At 45.0% G+C, this 22,500-nt stretch overlaps 1 protein-coding gene across 2 annotated transcripts in view; it reads right to left on the minus strand.

Annotated features, from left to right (window-relative positions):
• Nucleotides 1-4,738: 4,738 nt before the first annotated feature.
• LOC117762175 (dedicator of cytokinesis protein 3-like) overlaps nucleotides 4,739-22,500 on the minus strand; it is a 30,753-nt gene continuing 12,991 nt past the window's right edge. For both annotated transcript variants that reach the window (XM_034586686.1, XM_034586685.1), the window contains 28 exons: nucleotides 22,189-22,287; nucleotides 20,603-20,697; nucleotides 20,407-20,482; nucleotides 19,791-19,891; nucleotides 19,006-19,064; nucleotides 18,634-18,782; nucleotides 18,283-18,368; nucleotides 18,067-18,093; nucleotides 16,944-17,039; nucleotides 16,647-16,707; nucleotides 16,446-16,539; nucleotides 16,202-16,350; nucleotides 15,684-15,770; nucleotides 15,302-15,406; nucleotides 15,001-15,142; nucleotides 14,675-14,841; nucleotides 14,016-14,102; nucleotides 13,128-13,307; nucleotides 12,809-12,892; nucleotides 12,263-12,379; nucleotides 12,034-12,164; nucleotides 10,490-10,571; nucleotides 9,910-9,991; nucleotides 9,640-9,758; nucleotides 9,322-9,409; nucleotides 8,025-8,144; nucleotides 6,941-7,026; nucleotides 4,739-5,645 (listed from right to left, as the gene is read on the minus strand). In XM_034586686.1, the coding sequence (XP_034442577.1) occupies nucleotides 5,001-5,645; nucleotides 6,941-7,026; nucleotides 8,025-8,144; nucleotides 9,322-9,409; nucleotides 9,640-9,758; nucleotides 9,910-9,991; nucleotides 10,490-10,571; nucleotides 12,034-12,164; nucleotides 12,263-12,379; nucleotides 12,809-12,892; nucleotides 13,128-13,307; nucleotides 14,016-14,102; nucleotides 14,675-14,841; nucleotides 15,001-15,142; nucleotides 15,302-15,406; nucleotides 15,684-15,770; nucleotides 16,202-16,350; nucleotides 16,446-16,539; nucleotides 16,647-16,707; nucleotides 16,944-17,039; nucleotides 18,067-18,093; nucleotides 18,283-18,368; nucleotides 18,634-18,782; nucleotides 19,006-19,064; nucleotides 19,791-19,891; nucleotides 20,407-20,482; nucleotides 20,603-20,697; nucleotides 22,189-22,287 (3,414 nt within the window). In that variant the 3' untranslated portion in view covers nucleotides 4,739-5,000. The remainder of the gene's footprint in view (nucleotides 5,646-6,940; nucleotides 7,027-8,024; nucleotides 8,145-9,321; nucleotides 9,410-9,639; nucleotides 9,759-9,909; nucleotides 9,992-10,489; nucleotides 10,572-12,033; nucleotides 12,165-12,262; nucleotides 12,380-12,808; nucleotides 12,893-13,127; nucleotides 13,308-14,015; nucleotides 14,103-14,674; nucleotides 14,842-15,000; nucleotides 15,143-15,301; nucleotides 15,407-15,683; nucleotides 15,771-16,201; nucleotides 16,351-16,445; nucleotides 16,540-16,646; nucleotides 16,708-16,943; nucleotides 17,040-18,066; nucleotides 18,094-18,282; nucleotides 18,369-18,633; nucleotides 18,783-19,005; nucleotides 19,065-19,790; nucleotides 19,892-20,406; nucleotides 20,483-20,602; nucleotides 20,698-22,188; nucleotides 22,288-22,500) is intronic.

The raw sequence follows: 22,500 nt of genomic DNA on the forward strand, positions 1-22,500 counted from the left end.
CAGAGGAGTTGAAGTCTCAGTTACCTGATGGTGACGCTGTACCTGATGAAGCAGGTATATTGAGTGACACAGTAGTTCAAGTGTTTATTGCTTCATTAACAGTTGTGATTGTTTGATAGTTTGTGAACAAGATCATGTATTTCAATTAGGGCTGTCAAACGATTAAAATGTTGAATCAGATTAATCACAGGGAAGCTGTGATTAATTTTCTATTTGTATTATTGAGATAAATGACAGAAGGCGGATATATACATTTAACATTTGTTTTTTTTATTGATAAAAAGTCCAAATGATAAGAAAATAGAATCTGTCTGTTGGGAATCATTTCTGTACAAAACAGAAGTTGATGTGAGACATGCGTCTGTTTTCTTTTCTGCAGGTCGTCAGCTGAATAACGGATCCTGATCTACACAGACAGTGCAGCTAATACAGGAGAATGTCAGGGACTTTTTTAGATGCTGTTTTCAGATTATGATGCTGTAGCTTGAAATTTTTAGGAAATTGAAGGAAAAACCAGTGAAAAGGGATTCATTTTTATATATTGTTTTTATATATCAGCCATAATATTTAAGCTATCAAAGTATACCTAGAACTCTGAAATGTCAGTGGTCAGTCAGCTATTTTCTTTCAATTTAAAGCTTTAGTTCGGTACATATTCAATTTAATTTTTAATCTGTTAGTCTATGGTCACTGATGTGAATTGAGAGCTTTTTAACACCCAGTATTCTGCATTATTATGTCTGCCTGATAAAATCATGGGCCGCTGAGAGGATGTCCACAAGGAGGTTGATGGTTAGATTCTCAGCACACGAGCTCAATGCACAAGTGTTCTGGTAAACATATGTTTACATTTTCATGGGGCCATATTTAAAAGGGTACGTCAACCTGGGAAATGTGACTCCTGCGATAAATGAAGCCTTACAAAGATTTCTTTCTGAATGAATGTAACTCTTGTTTTTAAATCCGACTATACCTTGAATCATAGTCTATATTTAATATATACTAAACTAACATTTTAGTAGCACTGAAATGGCACTTACTAATAGCACTTTGTAGTTTGGCTTTCTTGACGAAATAGCACTTTCTTTATTCTTGTTGCTCTGGGTTTGTACCCTCATGGTTGATGCACTTATTGTAAGTCGCTTTGGATAAAAGCGTCCGCTAAATGAAATGTTATTTCATTATTTATTAAATAACATTTAAGTTAGTGCCTTGATGCAATTTCCTCAAATTTGGTACAAATATCCCTTTTACTTAAGGATGAACTTGATATCAATTTGAGGGAATGTCTTAAGATTTGGTGCAAACTTTCCCTTAAACTCAAAGAGGAGTTTGGTGCTTGAAGGTCGTGTCACTGTGACCTCATGTTACTGTTTCAGATGCCAAATGACCTTTACTGGAAGAAAACAAAGAGTATTTAGACAGTATTTTCTCTTCTGTTCTTTTTTCATTTACTACTTTTTTAAAGAACATTTTGTACTGTATGAGACATTTTGAGACTCCTTTCATATGTTTCTGTATTGCTGCTAAATTGATTCTTATTCCTCTGTGCCTGCGACGTCATGTGTCCAAAGCATTATTTCATAATACACTGCGGTGTCTGTGGAAATAAAAGAGTCTTGAATCTGTTTCCGGGTCGTCCCATTCTTGTGAACACGATATCTCAAGAACAACTTAAGGGAATTTCTGAAAATATGGTGCAAACGTTCAGTGTAACTCAAAGATGACGGTTGTGGCTGTGCAGTGGGTCGTCCTCTAACCAGGAGGTTGGTGGTTCGATCCCAGTCTTCCCCATTCCTGCTGCATGCTGAAGTGTCCTTGAGCAACACAGCACATGAGACCATTGATCAGATTTTGGTGGTCAAAGGTCATAGTGACCTTATATCAATCTGGAAAAAAACGTATGTAGATGAAACCTGCACTGGTGCAACCCCAGTGCAGTACTTCTGGTTTTTCTGTAGAGGTGTCTCCTGACTGAAGTGTGTTTGTGGTCGAACATGTGAAATGAAGACGGGCAGAGTCGTAGCCGAGTCAATGAAACACAGTTTAATGTTCGTCAATCATGAGTCCACAACACATCAGTTTGGTTAGTGAGGAGGAAAGAAAACAGTATTTACATCTACATCGTACACGTTCACAGTTCAGTACCATGCTAACACAATAAAGACTTTTATATACAAGAAATACTCCTCAGCATCATCGTACAAAGGGATTCTATCGTAGCAACTATCTGGATTTGTCATTGATGCAAAACACACAAAGTAATAAACCTTCCTCAGCTGCCCTGAAATAATCATAAGAATTAGAGAAAAGGAACTTGTATGTTTTGCTGTTGTCTAAGTTTAAAAACAGTTTTACATCAGAAAGTACAAGACACTGACAGTCTACATGTTTACAATGTTTGCCCTTTATGATCGGTATAAATACTCTGTGTATATTTACATCAACCAGCCTCGTCCCTGCACCGAAGTCCACTCGCACGTATAAAACTGTTCTGTGGAAACACCGGCTCACAAAATCTGTGAATGTTGAAACAAACCGTTCTACAACTTCAGCGCATAAAGAAACGGTTCCATATTTTAAAGGGGCCTTTGCATAGTTTATCCTCAATGCAGAAGCTGAAACTTTAATCTTAGGCCGGAATATTAACCCCCACAGAGGAGGTTATGTTTTCACCCCCTGTTCGATTGTTTATGACCAAGATTACGCAAAAACTACCGGACGAATTACGACAAAACCTGGTGGGAGGAGGAGTCAGAGAAGAACTCACTGAGTTTTGGTGCAGGTCTGGATCAGGGGGCGGATCATAATGAGCTAGGACCTTTTTCAATATTTCCGTTGTTTTCTCAGAGAATAATTCACGGATCTTGATGAAAACCATCAGATGTTTACAGGACTGATATTTATGAGTGTGTGTGATCATCAGGATCTCGTGGATTTAACTGTGGTTTCCTCAGGGGCCTGTTGGGTCGGGTGGAGACGTGAGCTCTGCTGAGTCACCATCAATTCAAATGAAGGATTTCTGCACTTTTTTATAGCTCCACATTTACAAGTAAAATCAGATTATCATTAATTATAGAAAAATTATACAAAAAGGTTACGAGAAAAAGGTTTATTACTTGTTAAGATAAGACTTTATTGATCTGAAGGAAAATTGACAAGCTTCTCAATATAAAATATCCTGAAGACTAAAGTGATAAATAAAAACTTTGTGTTTATTTATGTGTCACTGCAGTTTTTAAATGTGGACTGTTGCTGAACTCTCTGCAGTTAACGACAGTTGTTACTGTTTTCACTGTTTCCACCGGCAACATGGAAGAACAGACACAACTCACTTTGATCTTTAGGGCAGTTAAACATTTAGATTTCCCCTTATTTTACCTCCAGTTGTTCTTGTGGTAATTGATGAATTTGTTTTTAAATTAAATGATATTTTCAGTTTTTATCCCTGAGGCTTTTACTTCTGTAAATTCGACTGTTTCCTATTTGTGTTTCCTTCTCCTGCTCTGTGTATTTTCTGTACTCGGCTACATGAGGTGAACAGGTCCTCGTTCCTTCCCGTTGAAGTGAGAACATGAAAAGACCGAATGTCTGTGACAGAACCAAAGAGTCGACGTCGAGCGATCAGCTGCACACGGCTCAATTGGTTTTTCAATTTCAAAGGAAAAGCAGAGAAGTGGTTTGACGATCTGAGCTTGTGGAAAAAAGGTTTTACATTTTTAAACCAAAAGCAAACAACGCATCATCCTTCACAGTATTTTTACACTTCATCACAGCCATTTAATATCCTGGTGATTTGAAGGTTTCCAGAACTAGACGTCAGTGCACAGCGCCCCTCCACCTCTGTGTATTCACTCACTCTCTGTTCGATCTTCCATTGAATAAACATGCATAAAAAAAACTGTATTTAGGTTAAAAATGTACAGTCATTCATTTCATAAAAACTGGCAAAAAGTGTATATTTCTCAGAGTCAATATTCTCTATAAATGTCATCAACCTGATCGTTTGCACACATTTACATCGTCAGCTAAAAAAAAAAAAGTCCTTTTCTGACGTCACAACCTTAAATTAAATGATTTCTTCACCTTCTCTTTGCTGCACGCAACGTTTTCAGGAGCTGCAACAGTGAAACCTGCCGTCGTTTGTGTGTGAGTCTTCTGAACAGGTGCACGTCATGAATCATCGCCGAGCAGCTACTAAACGACTCTGGAAGCCATTTAACTTGCATATTTCACCTTCAATCAAAAGGATTAAATATAAATTATTATTCATATACTTTTATATACTGTTTTACATGTATCTACACACTTTGATGCTTCTTTTGGAAAATATAAAAACCTCTCAGCTCCGACAGGACGTCATCATCGTTAATATATTGTATCGGGAAAAAGAGACTGAAGGAAATGACGTCTTTCGTTAAAGGAGACAAAGCCTCAACCTATCGTTGGGCTTGTTGTTGTTCAGGTGGAAACACTAAGCGTTTAGGTTCCGTCATTATTACAATTTCTTTATGTTTTCATATGTCTGATCTTTGCTTTTATAAAAATATGCAGAGGCTATAATTCTTATATGTTTTGATGCTCTGTTGTTAAAGTGCGTCTCGTCTGAGCGTCACCACGGTGACGAGGTATCAACCTGATAAAATCCCTTTGAAATGTTTCATGTAAAACCTGAATGACACCGTTGTGGTGCGACAGATTTTAGAAACTTGAGTAGATGACGTCAGAGTGAAAGTCTGATTGTTTAGTATTTCTGAGCTCGATGACACGAGGATGGTCGTGTGGTTGAAGGACTTTCAGACTTTCTGAGGAGCCGATGATTTTAACGTTACATCTTTGACCTTCAGTGTTTGTTCTGGTTTCTGGAGAAGGTCAGGACCGGTTCCCTCACGTCTCAGTTTCAGTTTGGTTCTCACGTCTTTCTCCTTCTTTTCATTCTCTCTGAAAATAGTTTCTATTCTGTTTGTTCTACAAGTTTCCTCAAATCTTCAGTCGACGTCTCACTCCTCGCTGATGCCGTGCTCCCACGCCACTTTAGCTTGCTCGTCCTTGGTCGCAGCGATTATGGGCTGGGAGATCTTGCGTGGCATGGGCCGTGGTGCAGGAGGCGTTGCAGACTGGGCGTCTTCTTCCGGGATGCACCCCTCTCGGAGGTAGGGCTTGGGCGGCAGGGCGGGAGGAGGCTCGTGGAGCTGGTAGAGAGGCGGGTGGTGGGGGATGTAGTGGGGGTGGAAGTGGTGGTAGTAGTGGTGTTGGGGGTGTGGCAGCCCGTCCTGCTGCGGTGGTTGTGGAGCGCCGGTGGAGGTGGAACCCTGAGCCGGGGTGACGCCTCCTGGGGCGGATTGGCTGCGGCAGGGCGGGAGTTTCACTCCGTCCAGGACCTCGGGCTCGGAGACGCTGTACCTGACGGGCTGGTACGGAGAGTCCAGGTCTTCCTGGTCTGTGGTCCAGGCCTGGCTGCTGGGGACGGACTCCAGGGTGTCTGTGCGGCTGGCCGGGGCGTCGGAGGAGGAGGCGGGGCCGCCGAAGTTGCTCTCACTGAGGGAGGAGACTCCAGAGCTGGCGCTGCCTGATAAGGTGGAGTTACTGCCATCCAGGATGGACTGTGGACTGGTGGGCGAGGCAGGTATAGGGTGCAGGGGAGACTGGAGAGAGAGAGACAGTCAGGACAGGGACATGATGGAAGTACACAGTCACTTCAAAGTGCTAAAAACAGGTGGTTCGAGAAACTCAAGTCCAGTTGACCTGCTTTTAGCACTTGGATATATCATGACCTGGATGACTGAGATTCTCCCTTCAAATCAAATTTGAAAACACAAATACTGAAACACAGAATAAGATGTGGACATAATCTACACTGACTCATCGTGAGGAGCCAGTTCATTTAGCAGGACAATGTTTATTTGATGTTTTCTTTTAACAAAAGGGTTTAAATTTGGTCTAAATCTGGACTCAAACACAGAACATGATACTGTTGAATCTCTCTCTCTCTCTGCTCACACAGAGATCTCAACATTCAAAATAAAAAAACAGTACAACACATCAGAATAAACCTTGTTTCTGTAGCGGTGTTCATAAAGAAGTTGCAGAGGAAGAGGACGATAAGAAGAACAAGAAGTGAACAAGTCAAATATTGTTGTTGTGTTTAGGATTAGAGTTAAAGATCAGGACGAGGACACGAACGTTCAAAACTAAACAGAAGTGGAAAATGGATATAAAGCAGAAGGACATAAAGAAAAGGAGTGAAGGGAGTTTCTTTCACCGATGACCTCTGATGACCTCTGATGACCTCTGCCAAGGACGTTCATCTGCGTGCGTTTCTCAGCAGCACTAAACCAACTCTACCGGACAGATTCCCATGAAACTTGGCTGAAGGATGAGATTTGGGTCAGTGAAGAACTCACTTTCGGTGCGTATCCAGATTTTTTGTTAACACTTTGAGACGTGAGGACATTATTCAACATTTTCTCTTGAATAGTTCGCGGCTCTGGATGAACCATCAGACATGTTCAGAGAACTCTTATCGATGAGTGTGATCTGGTTACATTTAAGCGTGTTGGGCCTTGGCAGAGGTGTGAGCTCGACTGTTTATCTGAACCGTGGCACTTCCTGCTTCTGTTACTCTGACACACAGGAACTAGACGACACAATGTCCTCTCAACTCCACATCTGAGATCATTGAATGAATCTTGCTCAGAAAGTCTTTCACAGGATGGTTTTATCTGCAGTTTGATTTTAAATCAAACGTCTTTGTGCAGCAGCAGAAGGAAACAACGTGAAGTTTCCCAATCCTGGCACAAACGCACAAAAATGGACACAAAGAAATGCACACACGTGGAAATGCACTTTTGTTGGGGAGTGCACACGGACACATGGACAGACAGACAAGCATCCAGACCGACAGCAGGAGTGAGGAAGAGGAGGAGGAGGAGGAGGGTACCTTTCTTAAGGAGCGCGCAGGGAGAGCTGGAGGGAGGTCGCTGACCTGGTGGTGGAAAGCGTCAAAGTGCATCGACAGGTGTTGCCCTACAGGGGGGGACACAGCAGGACTGACTGAGAGAGAGGCACACTCACGCACCTCAGACCAGAGAGGAAGAGGAGGAGGATGGAGAGAGCGGGAGGAGAAAGAGAGAGAGAGGGAGGAAGGAGGCTGCAGCAGGAGGACTAAAGAGGAAGAGTCGGAGCAGAGCAGAGGTGGAGGAGTGTGTGAGGGGGGGGGGGAGCACTCGACCAATCAGGAGTCAGTCTCAGCTGTCAATCATGACGTCTCAGCCTGTTTTCATATCATCAAATAACTGATTCAAACCAAACTGATCAGAAACACTTGAACAAACATCAGTGAGATAAGAACGAGCTGAAACACACACACACACACACACACACACACACACACACACACACACACACACACACACACACACACACACACACACACACACACACACACACACACACACACGTTAAAGCTTGGGTTGGTAATCCTGGAAAAGCAAGGCTACACTTTACAAATCCCACCCCCTCCTATTGGGTCGTCAAAGCTCCGCCCCTGAAAACACATGATGGCACACTGATTGACAGCGGCTGGAAGACGACTTTTCTGTGACTCGCTCGCTAACCTCTGACCTCCAGCTGATTAGTGACGGACAGGTTCACCAGCCAATCCTTGGATTCCCTGGTGTTTATTACAGTCCTGACACCTCTTCCCCTTTTCTCCAGAAGACTTTACTTAGTACTGGTTCTCGGAACACGAAGTGGATTTCACCAAATAAGATAAAAAGTGTTTCAGAAACAAATTACCAACCTTAAACACAACGTAACAACACAAACAACACAAACAACACAAACGACACAAACAACACAAACAACATGCACATCCAAAACAGAGGAGTTTACCTGCAGTCGTGTCAGAGGAACGACCGAACTCACGAAGCAAAGAAAATATTCAGGCACAAGTCCGTGCATGTAACACACACACACACACACACACACACACACACACACACACTCACACACCAGTGTCATACCGTGAGGCAGGTTGCGAGGGGGAACGGGAGGTGCCATGACAGTGCCAGCGTGGGCAGAGAGGAAGGGGAGAGCATCTCTGCTTCCACTGTCCAAACTCCAACTACTGGGGGTGGTGAGCACTGAGGACAGAGGACAGAGGACAGAGGACAGAGGAGAGAGGACAGAGGAGAGAGGAGAGAGGAGAGGAGAGGAGAGGAGAGAGAGGAGAGGAGAGAGGAGAGAGGAGAGAGGGGAGAGGAGAGAGGAGAGAGGAGAGAGAGGAGAGGAGAGAGGAGAGGAGAGAGGAAGAGGAGAGAGGGGAGAGGAGAGAGGGGAGAGGAGAGAAGAGAGGAGAGAGGAGAGAGGAAGAGGAGAGAGGGGAGAGGAGAGAGGGGAGAGGAGAGAGGAGAGAGGAGAGAGGAGAGAGAGGAGAGGAGAGAGGAGAGGAGAGAGGAGAGAGGAGAGGAGAGAGGAGAGAGGAGAGAGGGGAGAGGAGAGAGGAGAGAGGAGAGAGGAGAGAGAGGAGAGGAGAGAGGAGAGGAGAGAGGAAGAGGAGAGAGGGGAGAGGGGGTGAGGAGAGAGGAGAGAGGAGAGAGGGGAGAGGGGAGAGGGGGTGAGGAGAGAGGAGAGAGGATAGAGGGGAGAGGAGAGAGGAGAGAGGAGAGAGGAGAGAGGAGAGAGGAAGAGGAGAGGAGAGGAGAGAGGAGAGAGGGGAGAGGAGAGAGGAGAGGAAGAGGAGAGGAGAGAGGGGAGAGGAGAGAGGAGAGGAGAGAGGAAGAGGAGAGGAGAGGAGGGGGGGGAGGGGCAAGAGGAGAGGGGAGGAGCGGAGAGGAGAGGAGACGAGACAGGGGAGAAGAGAGTCGAGCGGAGAGGAGAGGAGAGGAGAGGAGAGGAGAGGAGAGGAGAGGAGAGAGGGGAGAGGAGAGAGGAGAGAGGAGAGGAGAGATGAGAGAGGAGAGAGGAAGAGGAGAGGGGATAGAGGGGAGAGGAGAGAGGAGAGGAGAGGAGAGGAGAGGAGAGGAGAGGAGAGAGGGGAGAGGAGAGAGGAGAGGAGAGAGGAGAGAGGAGAGAGGAAGAGGAGAGAGGATAGAGGGGAGAGGAGAGAGGAGAGAGGGGAGAGGGGAGAGGGGGTGAGGAGAGAGGAGAGAGGAGAGAGGAGAGAGGAAGAGGAGAGGAGAGGAGAGGAAAGAGGAGAGGAGAGGAAAGAGGAGAAAAAGGTGGAGAAGAAAGAGAGAAAGAAAGGAGGTGGAGAAGATAAATGTTTCTTCCTTTTGAATAGAATCTCGTGCTCGTGTGAGTGACAGCTGGAGCTCGTACCTTTCTCAGCCACGGAGAGGTTGGGGTCGCTGCAGGGTTTACACGGACCAATCACCTGATGGAACAGCGCCCGCTGGAAGTTCGCTGGCTGAAGAGAGAGAGAGAGAGAGAGAGAGAGAGAGAGAGAGAGAGAGAGAGAGAGAGAGAGAGAGAGAGAGAGAGAGAGAGAAGCAGAGGTAACGCCCACCAGCCAATCAGTGAAGTTTCCATCTACAAACATTAGACTCATATGACGTCCCTGGGACGTTGTCTCCGGCCGTCAGCTGCAGCTTCTCTGCTGTTCATGACACATTGCTGTTGGGTCCTGTCGGTCAGTACCTGGCCGTTCTCCGTGATGTTGGTGTACATGGCGCTGCTCGGCCGCTCCCTGTGCGGCGGCAGCAGCATCAGCATCTCTCTGTTGTGTCTGTACTTGTCCGGCAGAGAAGGAGACCCGACTGCAGGAGGACACACAGGAGGGAGGAGTCAACAGAAACATACTAGTGTCTGAAAAACAGAAATGAATTCACCGAATGTTTCATGTAAACTCATCAAACATTCCTCCATGTGGTGCTCGTGGGCGGCACTGAGGTACAGTGGGCTGCTCACCTCTGATGGTGGAGGGGGCGGAGTGTATCATCTGAGAGGGCGCAGAGTGGGTGGAGCTAAGGCTAGAGGAGGAGGGGCTTGCCTGCGAAGGAGAAACACAAATTAATTAAGTGAAAAGAGTGATACGCTGTGTGTGTCACAGTTCACCTTCATACACTATGATTTCTATTAATCTTCATTTAGTATTTGTTCAATATAAAACAAAGTACATGACAGTTATTCTTCATGATGTCACTGAGTTTCAGTCATGTTGCATTCACAATAATATGAGATCACTGTGACCTTTGACCTTAACTGAAATCCAATCAGTCTGTGAGTCCAAGTGAACATTTGTGCCATATTTAAAAGTTTTTCTTTTGAGGCGTTCTTAAGAAAACACGTTCACGAGGCAGGAACAGGGTTTTTGCAAGGTCACAGTGACCTTTGACCCATGAATTTTCATCTGTTCAGTCCAAGAGGCCAAGTTCCAATGGCTGCCACATAGAAATATTATACAACCTGATTTTAAGCCCATAAAAAAAAGCACAAATCTTGGACTCATCTCCTGCAGGTTGCTCTGACAGCGCGGACATGGACTCACCTGCATGCGGTAGAAGTCCTCTGGGTGCTCCACCACCATCCCATCGGCCAGGATCAGAAGATTGCCAACGTTCCCCATCTCACTGGAGTTGTGGGAGGAGAGAGAGGAGGAGGAGTTGCGCACTGGAGTCAAAACAGCTATGGGGCTGGGAGGTTGCAACCGAGGAGAGACGGGGAAGTTGGAGGAGGAGAGGGAGGAGGGAGGAGGAGAGAGGAGAGGAAAGAGGGAGAAGAAGAGGGAAGAGGGAGAAGAGGAGAGGAAGGAGGGAGGAGGGAGGAGGAGAGAGGAGAGGAAAGAGGGAGAAGAAGAGGGAAGAGGGAGAAGAGGAGAGGAAGGAGGGAGGAGGAGACAGGAGAGGAAAGAGGGAGAATAGGAGGGAAGAGGGAGAAGAGGAGAGGAAGGAGGGAGAAGAGGAGAGGAAGGAGGGAGGAGGAGACAGGAGAGGAAAGAGGGAGAATAGGAGGGAAGAGGGAGAAGAGGAGAGGAAGGAGGGAGGAGGAGAGAGGAGAGGAAAGAGGGAGAAGAAGAGGGAAGAGGGAGAAGAGGAGAGGGAGGAGGGAGGAGGAGAGAGGAGAGGAAAGAGGGAGAAGAAGAGGGAAGAGGAAGAGAGAGGAGAGGAAAGAGGGAGAAGAAGAGGGAAGAGGGAGAAGAGGAGAGGGAGGAGGGAGGAGGAGAGAGGAGAGGAAAGAGGGAGAAGAAGAGGGAAGAGGAAGAGAGAGGAGAGGGAGGAGGGAGAAGAAGAGGGAAGAGGGAGAAGAGGAGAGGGAGGAGGGAGGAGGAGAGAGGAGAGGAAAGAGGGAGAAGAAGAGGGAAGAGGGAGAAGAGGAGAGGGAGGAGGGAGGAGGAGAGAGGAGAGGAAAGAGGGAGAAGAAGAGGGAAGAGGAAGAGAGAGGAGAGGAAGGAGGGAGAAGAGGAGAGGAAGGAGGGAGGAGGAGACAGGAGAGGAAAGAGGGAGAATAGGAGGGAAGAGGGAGAAGAGGAGAGGAAAGAGGGAGCAGAGGAAGGAGGGAGAAGAGGAGAGGAAAGAGGGAGCAGAGGAAGGAGGGAGAAGAGGACAGGAAGGAGGGAGAAGAGGAGAGGAAGGAGGGAGCAGGGGACAGGAAGGAGGGAGAAGAGGAGAGGAAGGAGGGAGCAGGGGAGAGGAAGGAGGGAGGGAGGAGAACAAGGGCCAAGCGAGGAGCCGTGCAGAGTGCATTCAAAAAGAAAACGCAAAACAGCAACCGCAACATGCGTGAAGTGAGTTGGTGGGAAGGAGAGAGACGCAGGGCGATATGATGGGAAGAGAAAGAGAGAAAATGGAAGAATTTCAGAACATGTGATGTGTCCAGGCGACGGTAGAAGACACAGAGATGAAGTGAGGAAGAAGAAGCAGGTGAAGTCCAGTGTGTAAAATAAGCAGAGGTCGTCAATGAGGTGGAATCAGCGTCACAAAGAGACATGAAGAGAGAAGGTGTGTGAACATGTGACACTGTGAGCGGATGAGTGCGTCGCTCAGCGAGGACCAAGCAGTGTGTGTGTGTGTGTGGGGGGGGGGGGGGGCTGACCTGTGCCGGTGCATGAGTTTGAAGCTCTCGGGGCTCAGGGGGCTGTGTGAGGCCAGGATCCCTCTGGGAGTGTTGGCTCCTGACACGGCCTTGTCCAAACCAGGAAGACCCTGCAGCGCCACATAGAAACACTGCTCTGAATATTCACACCGCCCGCACGCTCAGGACAGCTCAGACCGACGAGACGGGGAAAGCTGGAGGCAAAGTGCGACAGGCTGCGTGCACTCACGTGGCAGAGGCTGCTCCTCATCATCTGGAACTGATCGATCAGCTTCTTGTGCAGCGGCCGCATCTCTGGGTGCACCAGCTTCTCGTGCACCGCCAGGCCGACTCCGAGGATGTGAACCTGAGGGAAACGTGAAGCATCGTGTTCAGTGTGTGAAGAAACCCTGAGCTCTCTCTGTCTTCTACAGCATCAACATCTCCTCTCCTCTCCCCAACATATATACAGTTTACTCATCCATTAAAGTATGAGGATGAACCATTGGGCCTCATAAAAGATCATGTTTGGATTCTTTTCCTACGTTTATACGAACATCCACAGCTTCTGTCTTCAGAAAAGTGTGAGTCTGAGTTTTAGCAGAATTAACGTCCCAATAAAACCATATATGGCTGCACTTCCTGCCCCATGTCACAGGGGAAAAGAGAAAGAAGAAGAATTTTACAAAGTCAGGGATTGAAGTTGTGATTTCAGAGATGCAGAGGGGAGCAGAGGAAACGTCACAGCAGCGTCAGCAGAGGAGTTAGGAGACCAGAGCAGAGCCTGAGGCCTCACCTGCTCCTGCATCAGGTCTTTGAGCTGCGTGATCTTCTCCGTGTCCTCAGGGTGGCTGGTGATGTATTCCTTATCAAAGAAAGCCTGGTCACAAAGAAAAGGATCTGATAAAAGTCATGCATTTTAAATACTCAGGTACGATATGTTATTATTATGAGACAGCCCAAATAGTGATGACAGCAGCGCTTAGCCCTGTGCTAATGCTATCTGTGATCTGTTGAGGCAGTCAGAAGTTCAGTGTGATGATCAGTCACAGGTTTGTGGCTTCAGGATCAAACATGAGGAACTTTATGGACATTTCACACTTCTCCAGTCCGACCTCTTGGTATCTGGCGATGCCTCCGTTGACGGCAGCGTCGATGACTCCGTTCAGGGTCATGCTGAGCAGGTTGATGTTGCCGTGCAGCTGCTTGTGCTGGTACTGACTGATCAGAGTCCGCAGCTCCTGGTTCTTGTTCTCCACCACAGAGACGGCGTTTTCCAACGGACTCACCTCCACCTGGAAGAGGAGGATTCACATTCTGTCCATGAACTCACTCTACAGGGGAACACGACTGTGTTGCCTCAGTGACACAGTGTGGACAATAATAACCAACTGACACAAACAAATATTAACTCCGGAAAAAGTCTGCAACCGATTCTGCAGACATTCCTCAGAGCGTCTAAAGTCTCAAAAGACTAATTTCTCACACAGAGATTTGATCTGCTTCTAAACGGTCTGTGGTAAAGATCCTGATGACGATGATGGGTCCAATGTACATTTTGTATAAAACCCATTAAATTGTGATGCAGATCTGGATCCAGGGATTATGATCTCTTTCATTAACATTGTGAGAAAGGATGTTCTCTCAGAGAATAATAATGAATCTTGATGATCCATATTTAGATATTTATGGTTGTGTGAGAATGATTGAATTTATTGACTGTTGCTTCCTTGGCAGATGTTTTTCTGACGTCTGACATTCTACATGTTTCCTGTTAATGCTTCATTCTTTGTGTGAAGTTTCTCTTTGTGGTTTCATCACAAATCATTTCACATAGTTTTACTTCCTCCTCCTTCACCACAGCCTGATGCTGAACCTGAAACATCTCGCCTCACACACTGCAGGGGGGTTTACCAGCATACTTAAAGACTGGCAGCAGGAAGTCTGTGGTTTATTTTTTCCACATTGTATCTACTGTCCATCACATTTTTCAGTTCACTCACCAGCTCTCGCTTCTCCACCTCAAACCAGCGAGAGATTCCAGGCAGAGGGTGCGTGAGGATCAGGGTGGTCCTCTCGATCCAGAGACTCTGAAACACAGAGAATCCAGAACGTTTGGTCTGAACATCAGCAGCTCTGAGCTTTTTGAAAATGATAAATGAAAACCATCACAAAGGATTTTCTGGGTGGCACAGTGGTGCAGTGGTTAGCACCTCACTGTCCCCTCACAGCAGGAAGGTTCCGGGTTCAAACCATCAAACCTTTATTTGTGTAAAGATGGACATGGATGCAGACCGAGACCAGGCTTTCCACTTTCAAAGGCTCCTTTCAAACGTCCCTGAGAAACTGAGGCTCCATCAGGTGGATCCGTCCCGGCCCAACATATCCCAGCATTCATTGTGCTTCACTAACAAACCAGAACGTAACGGTGCCGGAGACTTCAGCTCTGTTGCTAGGCAACACCAATAAGGGCAGGATGAGCTGGGGACTCACTGAAATCCTCTTTGGACCGGACCGTCTCATTTTGGTTTGGATTAAAACTGTGGATTTCTCAGGGTTTGTTGGAAACATTTTGTAAAATGTGAATCCACAAGTCAACAGAATATGAAGACATTCAGCAGAGACTTGCAGGAAAGAGCGTGTGAACTTTTCTCCTGCTCACCTTGAACTCGTTGTCTCGGTCTTTGGATCCTTTGTGGAACGGCCGGTCGTAACGGAAACGCCGAACGTTGTTGACCCGGTAGAAGCTCTTGATGCGGTCCGGTACTCGGTCCATTTGCAGCACGGTGACGCCGTCTGGCACCGGTGTCACGGCGTAGATCTGGAGGTCTGAGGGGAGGAGGTTAAAGAGCCGACCGAAAACATGGAGGACGTAGAAACGCAAAAAAAACGAACTTCCATAGAAGCTGCAGGAAACATTCATATTCAAATGAGACGAACACCAGCACGTGCACACTTTAACACTTTCTACTGTTTTCTGAAGGATACACTGGGCGTCGCACTGCAGAATCGCCTCATCCGGCTGATTGGGATGCTGCATCGCAATGGCTTGTGGGAATTCTCCCAGCATCCTTTGCTGGAAGGCCTCTAACCTTTCGTAGTCATGACCACGACACACAAACTCTTTGTTCTGGAGAGATCAAAGTCAAAGTGTGAGCTCCTCCAAAAGTCGTTTACTTCCAGAATAAAAGGTTTTTAAAAAATCAAAGTTTCGTCATTTGAGGAAAAACCTTTGAGACGATAAACTTAGCAATAGAAATAGAAAATGAAAAACAAACATTGAACTCACTCTGAGGAAGAAGGGGAACTTCCTGCCGTAGAATCCCACCCTGAAGAACTCTGGCTCCAGACGCTGCTGCTCCATAATGTTGTCATAATATGCCGCCTCCATTTTCTACACACACACACACACACACACACACACACAAACACTATAACACAAAATGGCAGCGCTCGTATCGTCCGTCTTTATTCACAATCTGTGGTTTCTCATGTATGTGTTGTGTTTCGTGGTCAAAAATACAGTGGAATCAATCTTCATCACTGCAGGACGGCGCAGTTTGAACAGGAAGTGGTTTTCAGAGAGGATCTCAAACCGCGACGGGAACAGGAGACGTGTTGATGAGTCACTGATGAAAAGCTGGTTTGTGAGGTGTGGTGCAGCCGCTCACCCGTATCCAGCTCAGACTCTGGTAGTCGTACAGAGATTCATACTGGAAGGCCAGCTCCCTGCAAAGAGGGATCCCATACTCCCAGCACTGGAGCACACACACAGGCACACACAGGCACACACACACACAGGCACACACACACACACACACACACACACACAGGCACACACACACACACACACACACACACACACACACACACAGGCACACACACACACACACACACACACACACACACACACACACACACACAAAGATTGCATTAGTGTGATTTGAAAATGAATCATGATCTTGTCTCTTCTTTCAGATTCTGTTCATTCACATGTAGAATCTGTTTATAGAGACTAGTGGAATATAAGAGATAAAACATGCTCAGTTATATTTAAGGACTCCATCGTGTGTGTGTGTGTGTGTGTGTGTGTGTGTGTGTGTGTGTGTGTGTGTGTGTGTGTGTGTGTGTGTGTGTGTGTGTGTGTGTGTGTGTGTGTGTGTGTGTGTGTGTGTGTGTGTGTGTGTACCTTTCCCTTGTTGAAGTAGTGGATGACCTTGCGGCAGAGCGCCTCCTTGCGGTGCCACTCGGTCTGAGCAGAATAATGCAGGAACTCTTTCAGCGGACGCTCGTCCCAGTGCAGCAGCTCCCAGTACAACAGCAGAGTGAACGCAGCCTCTGTGGACACACAACCACCGTGCACAACGACAACAGTCATAAACCCTCCATACAGTGTGTGTGTGTGTGTGTGCGTCTCTTTGTGCGTGCTGTACCTGTGTAGTTTTCAGCCTGTAGATGCATATCACACAGCTTGTGGATGTAGCGGATGTACATCTCCTCCTTGTTGATCTCTGACTTGTAGAAGTTCTGACACAAAGCACAGGAACACAATTTCACTTCCATAAGTTCCTTTTTTTTTGAATTCTTGATGATTTCCATCAAACTTTGTAAACCTGATGGAAACTTGATCTTACCAGCAGGTTGACGGTGCAGCCGATCTTCTTGTTCTCCGTCTCGTCTCCCTTCATACAGTCCCTGAAGACAAGAGAAGACCCTCAGGTGACATTTGGACAAAACATGACTCGTGGCCACAAGATAAAAATCTGCAAACTGAACTGAAGAAGCCTCCTGGACGAGAAATGAAATGTTCGGCCTCTATAAGGAGCTTTAGTTTGACTCTGCTGTAGTGTGTGTGTGTGTGTGTGTGTGTGTGTGTGTGTGTGTGTGTGTGTGTGTGTGTGTGTGTGTGTGTGTGTGTGTGTGTGTGTTACCTGTAGTCCAGCAGTCGCTCCATCAGCCGTGTGACGGACGTAACGAAGGAAACGCCCGTCTCTCTCCACGTCTCCTGCTCGATCTTCTCCAACAGACTTTGAGGAAAAACAGACGTAAATTAAACACAGAGTCGAGACGTCGTGATCTGAAACCAGTGAGTGTCCATTTGTTTTTACACTTTTCACCGAAACTGAGCGAACTGAAAACAAAGCAAAGGTAAAAAAACAGACTTTAAACTTTCATTACACTTAATTTGACCTTTTGGGAGAGAAGAGAAAATTAGTGAGGTTAAAGTAAAACAGCAGAAAATAACTTTAATGAGCTCACGAGGTAACAAGGCTCAACTGGATTCTTCCCTAAAAACATCCCACAGATGCAAACAGATATTTTAACACGACGATAAAAGGAGAATTTAAGATATAAACAGGTAACATCTGTTTTCACATCTGTATCACAACAATAAATAAACCTTTAAATTAATGAAATCACTCGATCCTTTATCTCTTAGTTCAGTTCACCGCTCGTCTGCTGCCGCCCTGCATCACACTCAGTCTGAAGAACTTTACAGAATCTCACTTTAACTAAATAAGTAGCTGGACTTTCAGCGGAGAGAAAACTTGGTTGCCACGTGATGGAACTCCGTCTCTTATCGTGTTCGGGTTCTGACGTACGTGGACGTTGTGTATTTGGAGTTTTCGATGCTCGAGTCCAAAGACGGAACGAGTCAGTTACAGAGGAGGGACTCACTCTCAATAAACCTTTCACAATAAAACTCTATGGACGGATGTAAATACCAGGTCTGAGTGAGACTCTACAAGAAGGGACGGGGGGACGGGGGGGACAGGGGTTGTCTGTGCTTTCTTTGCCTTCCTTTTTACTTGGTGACGTTTTTATTATACTTTGTATTAAAGTGTAGTTCAGGCCACAACTTTCTGTTCAAACCCGAATGAGTCAGAGAGAAAAAACTAACCGAGCCCGATGTTTCCATCTCGTGTGTTTTGTGCTTCTGTATTTGTTTGTAATTTCACATTTTTTTAATATATAAATATATATAAATAAAAAATAATGATTTCCTACAAATGTGAAACCTCATGTGTGTTCCTGTGTGTCAGTGTGTCGTACCTGGGGTAGGGCCCAAACAGCTGGGTTCTAGTCCCGCAGCACAGAGCAAAGCAAACACACGAGAGAGTGTTAGAGCAGAAGAGCAGAGAGTTAATGAGTGTTAACAAGAAGAGACGGATTAAATCAGACAGAGGCAAATTAAATCAGACAGAGACGGATTAAAAGAGACAGAGACGAAGGTGAGAGACAGAGAAACGGTCGGTTCAGGCTCCTCACAGCAAACTGAAGAGTTCTCTGTAGTTCTCGTCTCCTTTCCCTTCAGAAACCAAACTGTCCAGTTTATCGATCAGTTCAGCCTCCACCTGCACACACACACACACACACACACACACACACACACACACACACACACACACACACACACACACACACACGTACACAAACAACACAAACCATCATCAGGGCTTCTTCATCTGCAGGTCATCATGTGTGTGTGTGTGTGTGTGTGTGTGTGTGTGTGTGTGTGTGTGTGTGTGTGTGTGTGTGTGTGTGTGTGTGTGTGTGTGTGTGTGTGTGTGTGTGTGTGTGTGTGTGTGTGTGTGTGTGTGTGTGTCTGTGTGTGTTTACCTGCTTGAAGTTTCCATTCTTGCGTTGCTCCCAGTCCATCATGTCGTGGAAGATGGGAATCATGATGTTCCTCACCTCCACCTGAGGGACCAGCGTCACTCCCAGGAACGGGCCGATCATACCGGGGATGAAATGGATCTTATTCTCACCTGCAGCCGGAGCACAGACACTTTCATCAGTCAACCAATAATCAATTAAACTAACACCAGGAGAGAAACAGCAGCAATGCACAGGTCACTTATGGCCTTGTTGAGACGAGTGGGATGCAAATAAAGTTTGTGTCGATGAAAGAGCAGAGAGACTTCACAGGGGAGGACGTCCTGCATCTGTTCACATCTGTAAACCACTGCCCTGCAGTTTGTCACATCTCACCCAGGTTCTGCCACATGCTGAACAGCTCGTAGGTCATCATCACCCTCATGTCACCGTACCTGCACAGGCAGAAGTAAGAAGGCGTTACAACACGTGACCGAGGAGATATTTAAACCTGAAGTTCATGTCCTGACTGAGACTAAAAAAGAAGAAACACAAAAGTCAAGGTTATTTTTTCCCCTTTTTGTTTTAATGGGATTCATCACATAATAAAACAAACAAAACATTCACTTGCAGAATCTAACTTAACAAGTTTATCATCTGGTGTTTTAACGTTTCTCTGGTTCAGGTCAATATTGCTCTAATTATCACAATAAGTGAAATTCTTCTGTCGCCCACTCCGCCTCTTCCCTGTGTGACTCAGCTGAAGAACAGACACTTGTGAAACCAGGGGATGACTTTTCGATCTGAATTAGAAACGTGTGGTTTTTCACTTCCACCACACAGGTCATGTTTTCACTGTTCGTCAGCAGGATTACACAACGAGCATCAACTGTTTGATTTGAACTAGCAAAGCACTTTGTGTTAGAAAGGTGCTAGAGAAATAAAGTTGTGATTGTTATTAATGGGTTTAAGGAAATAAAAAAAATAGACATTAAAAACATTCACTGAAATTTGTTGCAGAGCCAGATAAAGATCCAGAGTTTGGTTAATTTCTCCTTTCAACTACATCAGGGAATGTTTTACTGTTTATATGTTTTGTGTAACTGATGCAACACATGCACATGAAATATGGAGATAAAGTGAAGTGAAGCTCCCTGTTAGTTACTTCCTGTTCCTCTTACTTGTCTAAAACCTTTTTCCTCTTCGCAGGACTCAGGTTCTCCAGCTGCAAACTGGGCTGGTTGATGTAGAGTACGGCCAAACTGAAGTAGGAGTTCCACACCTGCACACACACACACACACACACACACACACACACACACACACACACACAGACACACACACACAGACACACACACACACACACACACACACACACACACACACACACACACACACACACACACAAATTGAAAATGTATGTTTTTTTTACCATCTACAATATTTGTCTTTTTTCTTTTCTTTTTGTGAATTTACTGGGTTCATCTTTCGTAGTTTAATTCATAGTTGTATTTACACCGTCATCAAAACAGTGTGGAGGTGGATCATAAATAAATATCCTGCATTATAACAAAAGTGAAAAAGAATCGTATCGAAGCAACAACAGTACATTAAGAAGAAAAAAGGTGTTAAAACAACAGGAAACATTATTTTAGACACTGGAGTCGGTTTTAGTCACTTTCACTTCCATTTGGTTTGTGGTTTTCTTCCACGACTGTGCCTCTCTCACACACACACACACACACACACACACACACACACACACACACAAACACACACACACACACACACACACACCTTAAAATCAAATTCTGCTTCGGTGAAGTTCTTGTGCAGAGCAGGTGACAAATACTGAGCCGTGGTCAGGATGATGCTGCAGAGAGAGAACACACACACACACAGACACACACACACACACAGACAGACACACACACAGTGTCAGATGTGTGTCCAAGCTGTCGGGGGAGGGAGGAGCTCCATGTTTGCGTCTTACTTGCTGGTGAGGAGTCTCATGATGTTCCAGTCACGAGGGAAGATACTGAGCTTCATCAGGTTTCTGAACACACACAGAATCTTCAGCAAGAATTCCTGAAGACAGAAGATGAAGAAAACGTTCCTGAGCCCTGAGTCAGTTTTATTTATATACTATCTACTGCATATTTTATCTTTATAACATAAACCAATTATATTCATATGTATATCGTTTATTGTGGACTTATACCCATTTATATATTTATACATCCTCAAGAAATCCTCCTGTGCCTCTGAAGTTTACCCATAATATTCTGTGTGTCGTGGAAAATGTACATTATGTGCATTTTTTTACTCGTATAGAATCCTATCCTTTCTTTCCATATCTTTTCGCATATTACCTTGTTTAATACTTTCATATGTTATCGTATATTGATTTATTATATCTTTTTGGAATTTCTGGCATCATATCTGATCCTATCATCATTATATTGTATATGATCGTATCCATATCATATTGTGTCTTATCTCATGGTATCATATCATATCAAATTGTGTCTTTTTCAAATCACATCACATCACATTGTCTATTATCGTATCTTATATTGTTGTATATTTATGAATCTTATCTTATTGTATCATATTACATCTTATTTGATCTGTTTTTATATCTCATCGTACTGTACTGTATATTCTGGTACTGTACTGTATATTCTGGTATTGTACTGTATATTCTGGTACTGTACTGTATATTCTGGTATTGTACTGTATATTCTGGTACTGTACTGTATATTATGGTATTGTACTGTATATTCTGGTACTGTACTGTATATTCTGGTACTGTACTGTATATTCTGGTATTGTACTGTATATTCTGGTATGGTATTGTACTGTATATTCTGGTACTGTACTGTATATTCTGGTATTGTACTGTATATTCTGGTATTGTACTGTATATTCTGGTACTGTACTGTATATTATGGTATTGTACTGTATATTCTGGTACTGTACTGTATATTCTGGTACTGTACTGTATATTCTGGTATTGTACTGTATATTCTGGTATGGTATTGTACTGTATATTCTGGTACTGTACTGTATATTCTGGTATTGTACTGTATATTATGGTACTGTACTGTATATTCTGGTATTGTACTGTATATTCTGGTACTGTACTGTATATTCTGGTACTGTACTGTATATTCTGGTATTGTACTGTATATTCTGGTATGGTATTGTACTGTATATTCTGGTACTGTACTGTATATTCTGGTATTGTACTGTATATTATGGTACTGTACTGTATATTCTGGTATTGTACTGTATATTCTGGTATCGTACTGTATATTGTGGTACTGTACTGTATATTCTGGTATTGTACTGTATATTCTGGTACTGTACTGTATATTGTGGTACTGTACTGTATATTCTGGTATTGTACTGTATATTCTGGTATTGTACTGTATATTCTGGTATTGTACTGTATATTCTGGTACTGTACTGTATATTCTGGTACTGTACATCATCTCATCAGAGGTTTACTGTCTCTCAGCCTGTCTCATTTGAACCACGTCACCTTTCAGCCGTCAGGACGTGAACGTCTTTTACCTTCAGCTCCTCTTTGCTCTGGAAGTTTTCCATCAGGCGCTGGAAGTGGATGTCGGTCATCTGGCGGAGGAGGGACAGGAGGCAGGACACGTACTCTCCCTGCCAGTGGGGGAGCGGGGACAGACACGTGAGCCAATCACATGGAAGCACGTTGGCGGGAGATGAACAGACAGAGGCGGGAAAACACGAAGCTCTTTCTCAAACTGGCCCCGCCTACTTACCTGAGAGTCACACTCACTCTGACACCTGTGGGGGGGGGGGGCGCTCACATCTGGTGCAACGTAAGAGCATCGACAGTAAATAAAGATGGAC

The sequence above is a fragment of the Hippoglossus hippoglossus genome, chromosome 5 (assembly GCF_009819705.1).
Source record: "Hippoglossus hippoglossus isolate fHipHip1 chromosome 5, fHipHip1.pri, whole genome shotgun sequence".
Taxonomy (NCBI): Eukaryota; Metazoa; Chordata; class Actinopteri; order Pleuronectiformes; family Pleuronectidae; genus Hippoglossus; species Hippoglossus hippoglossus.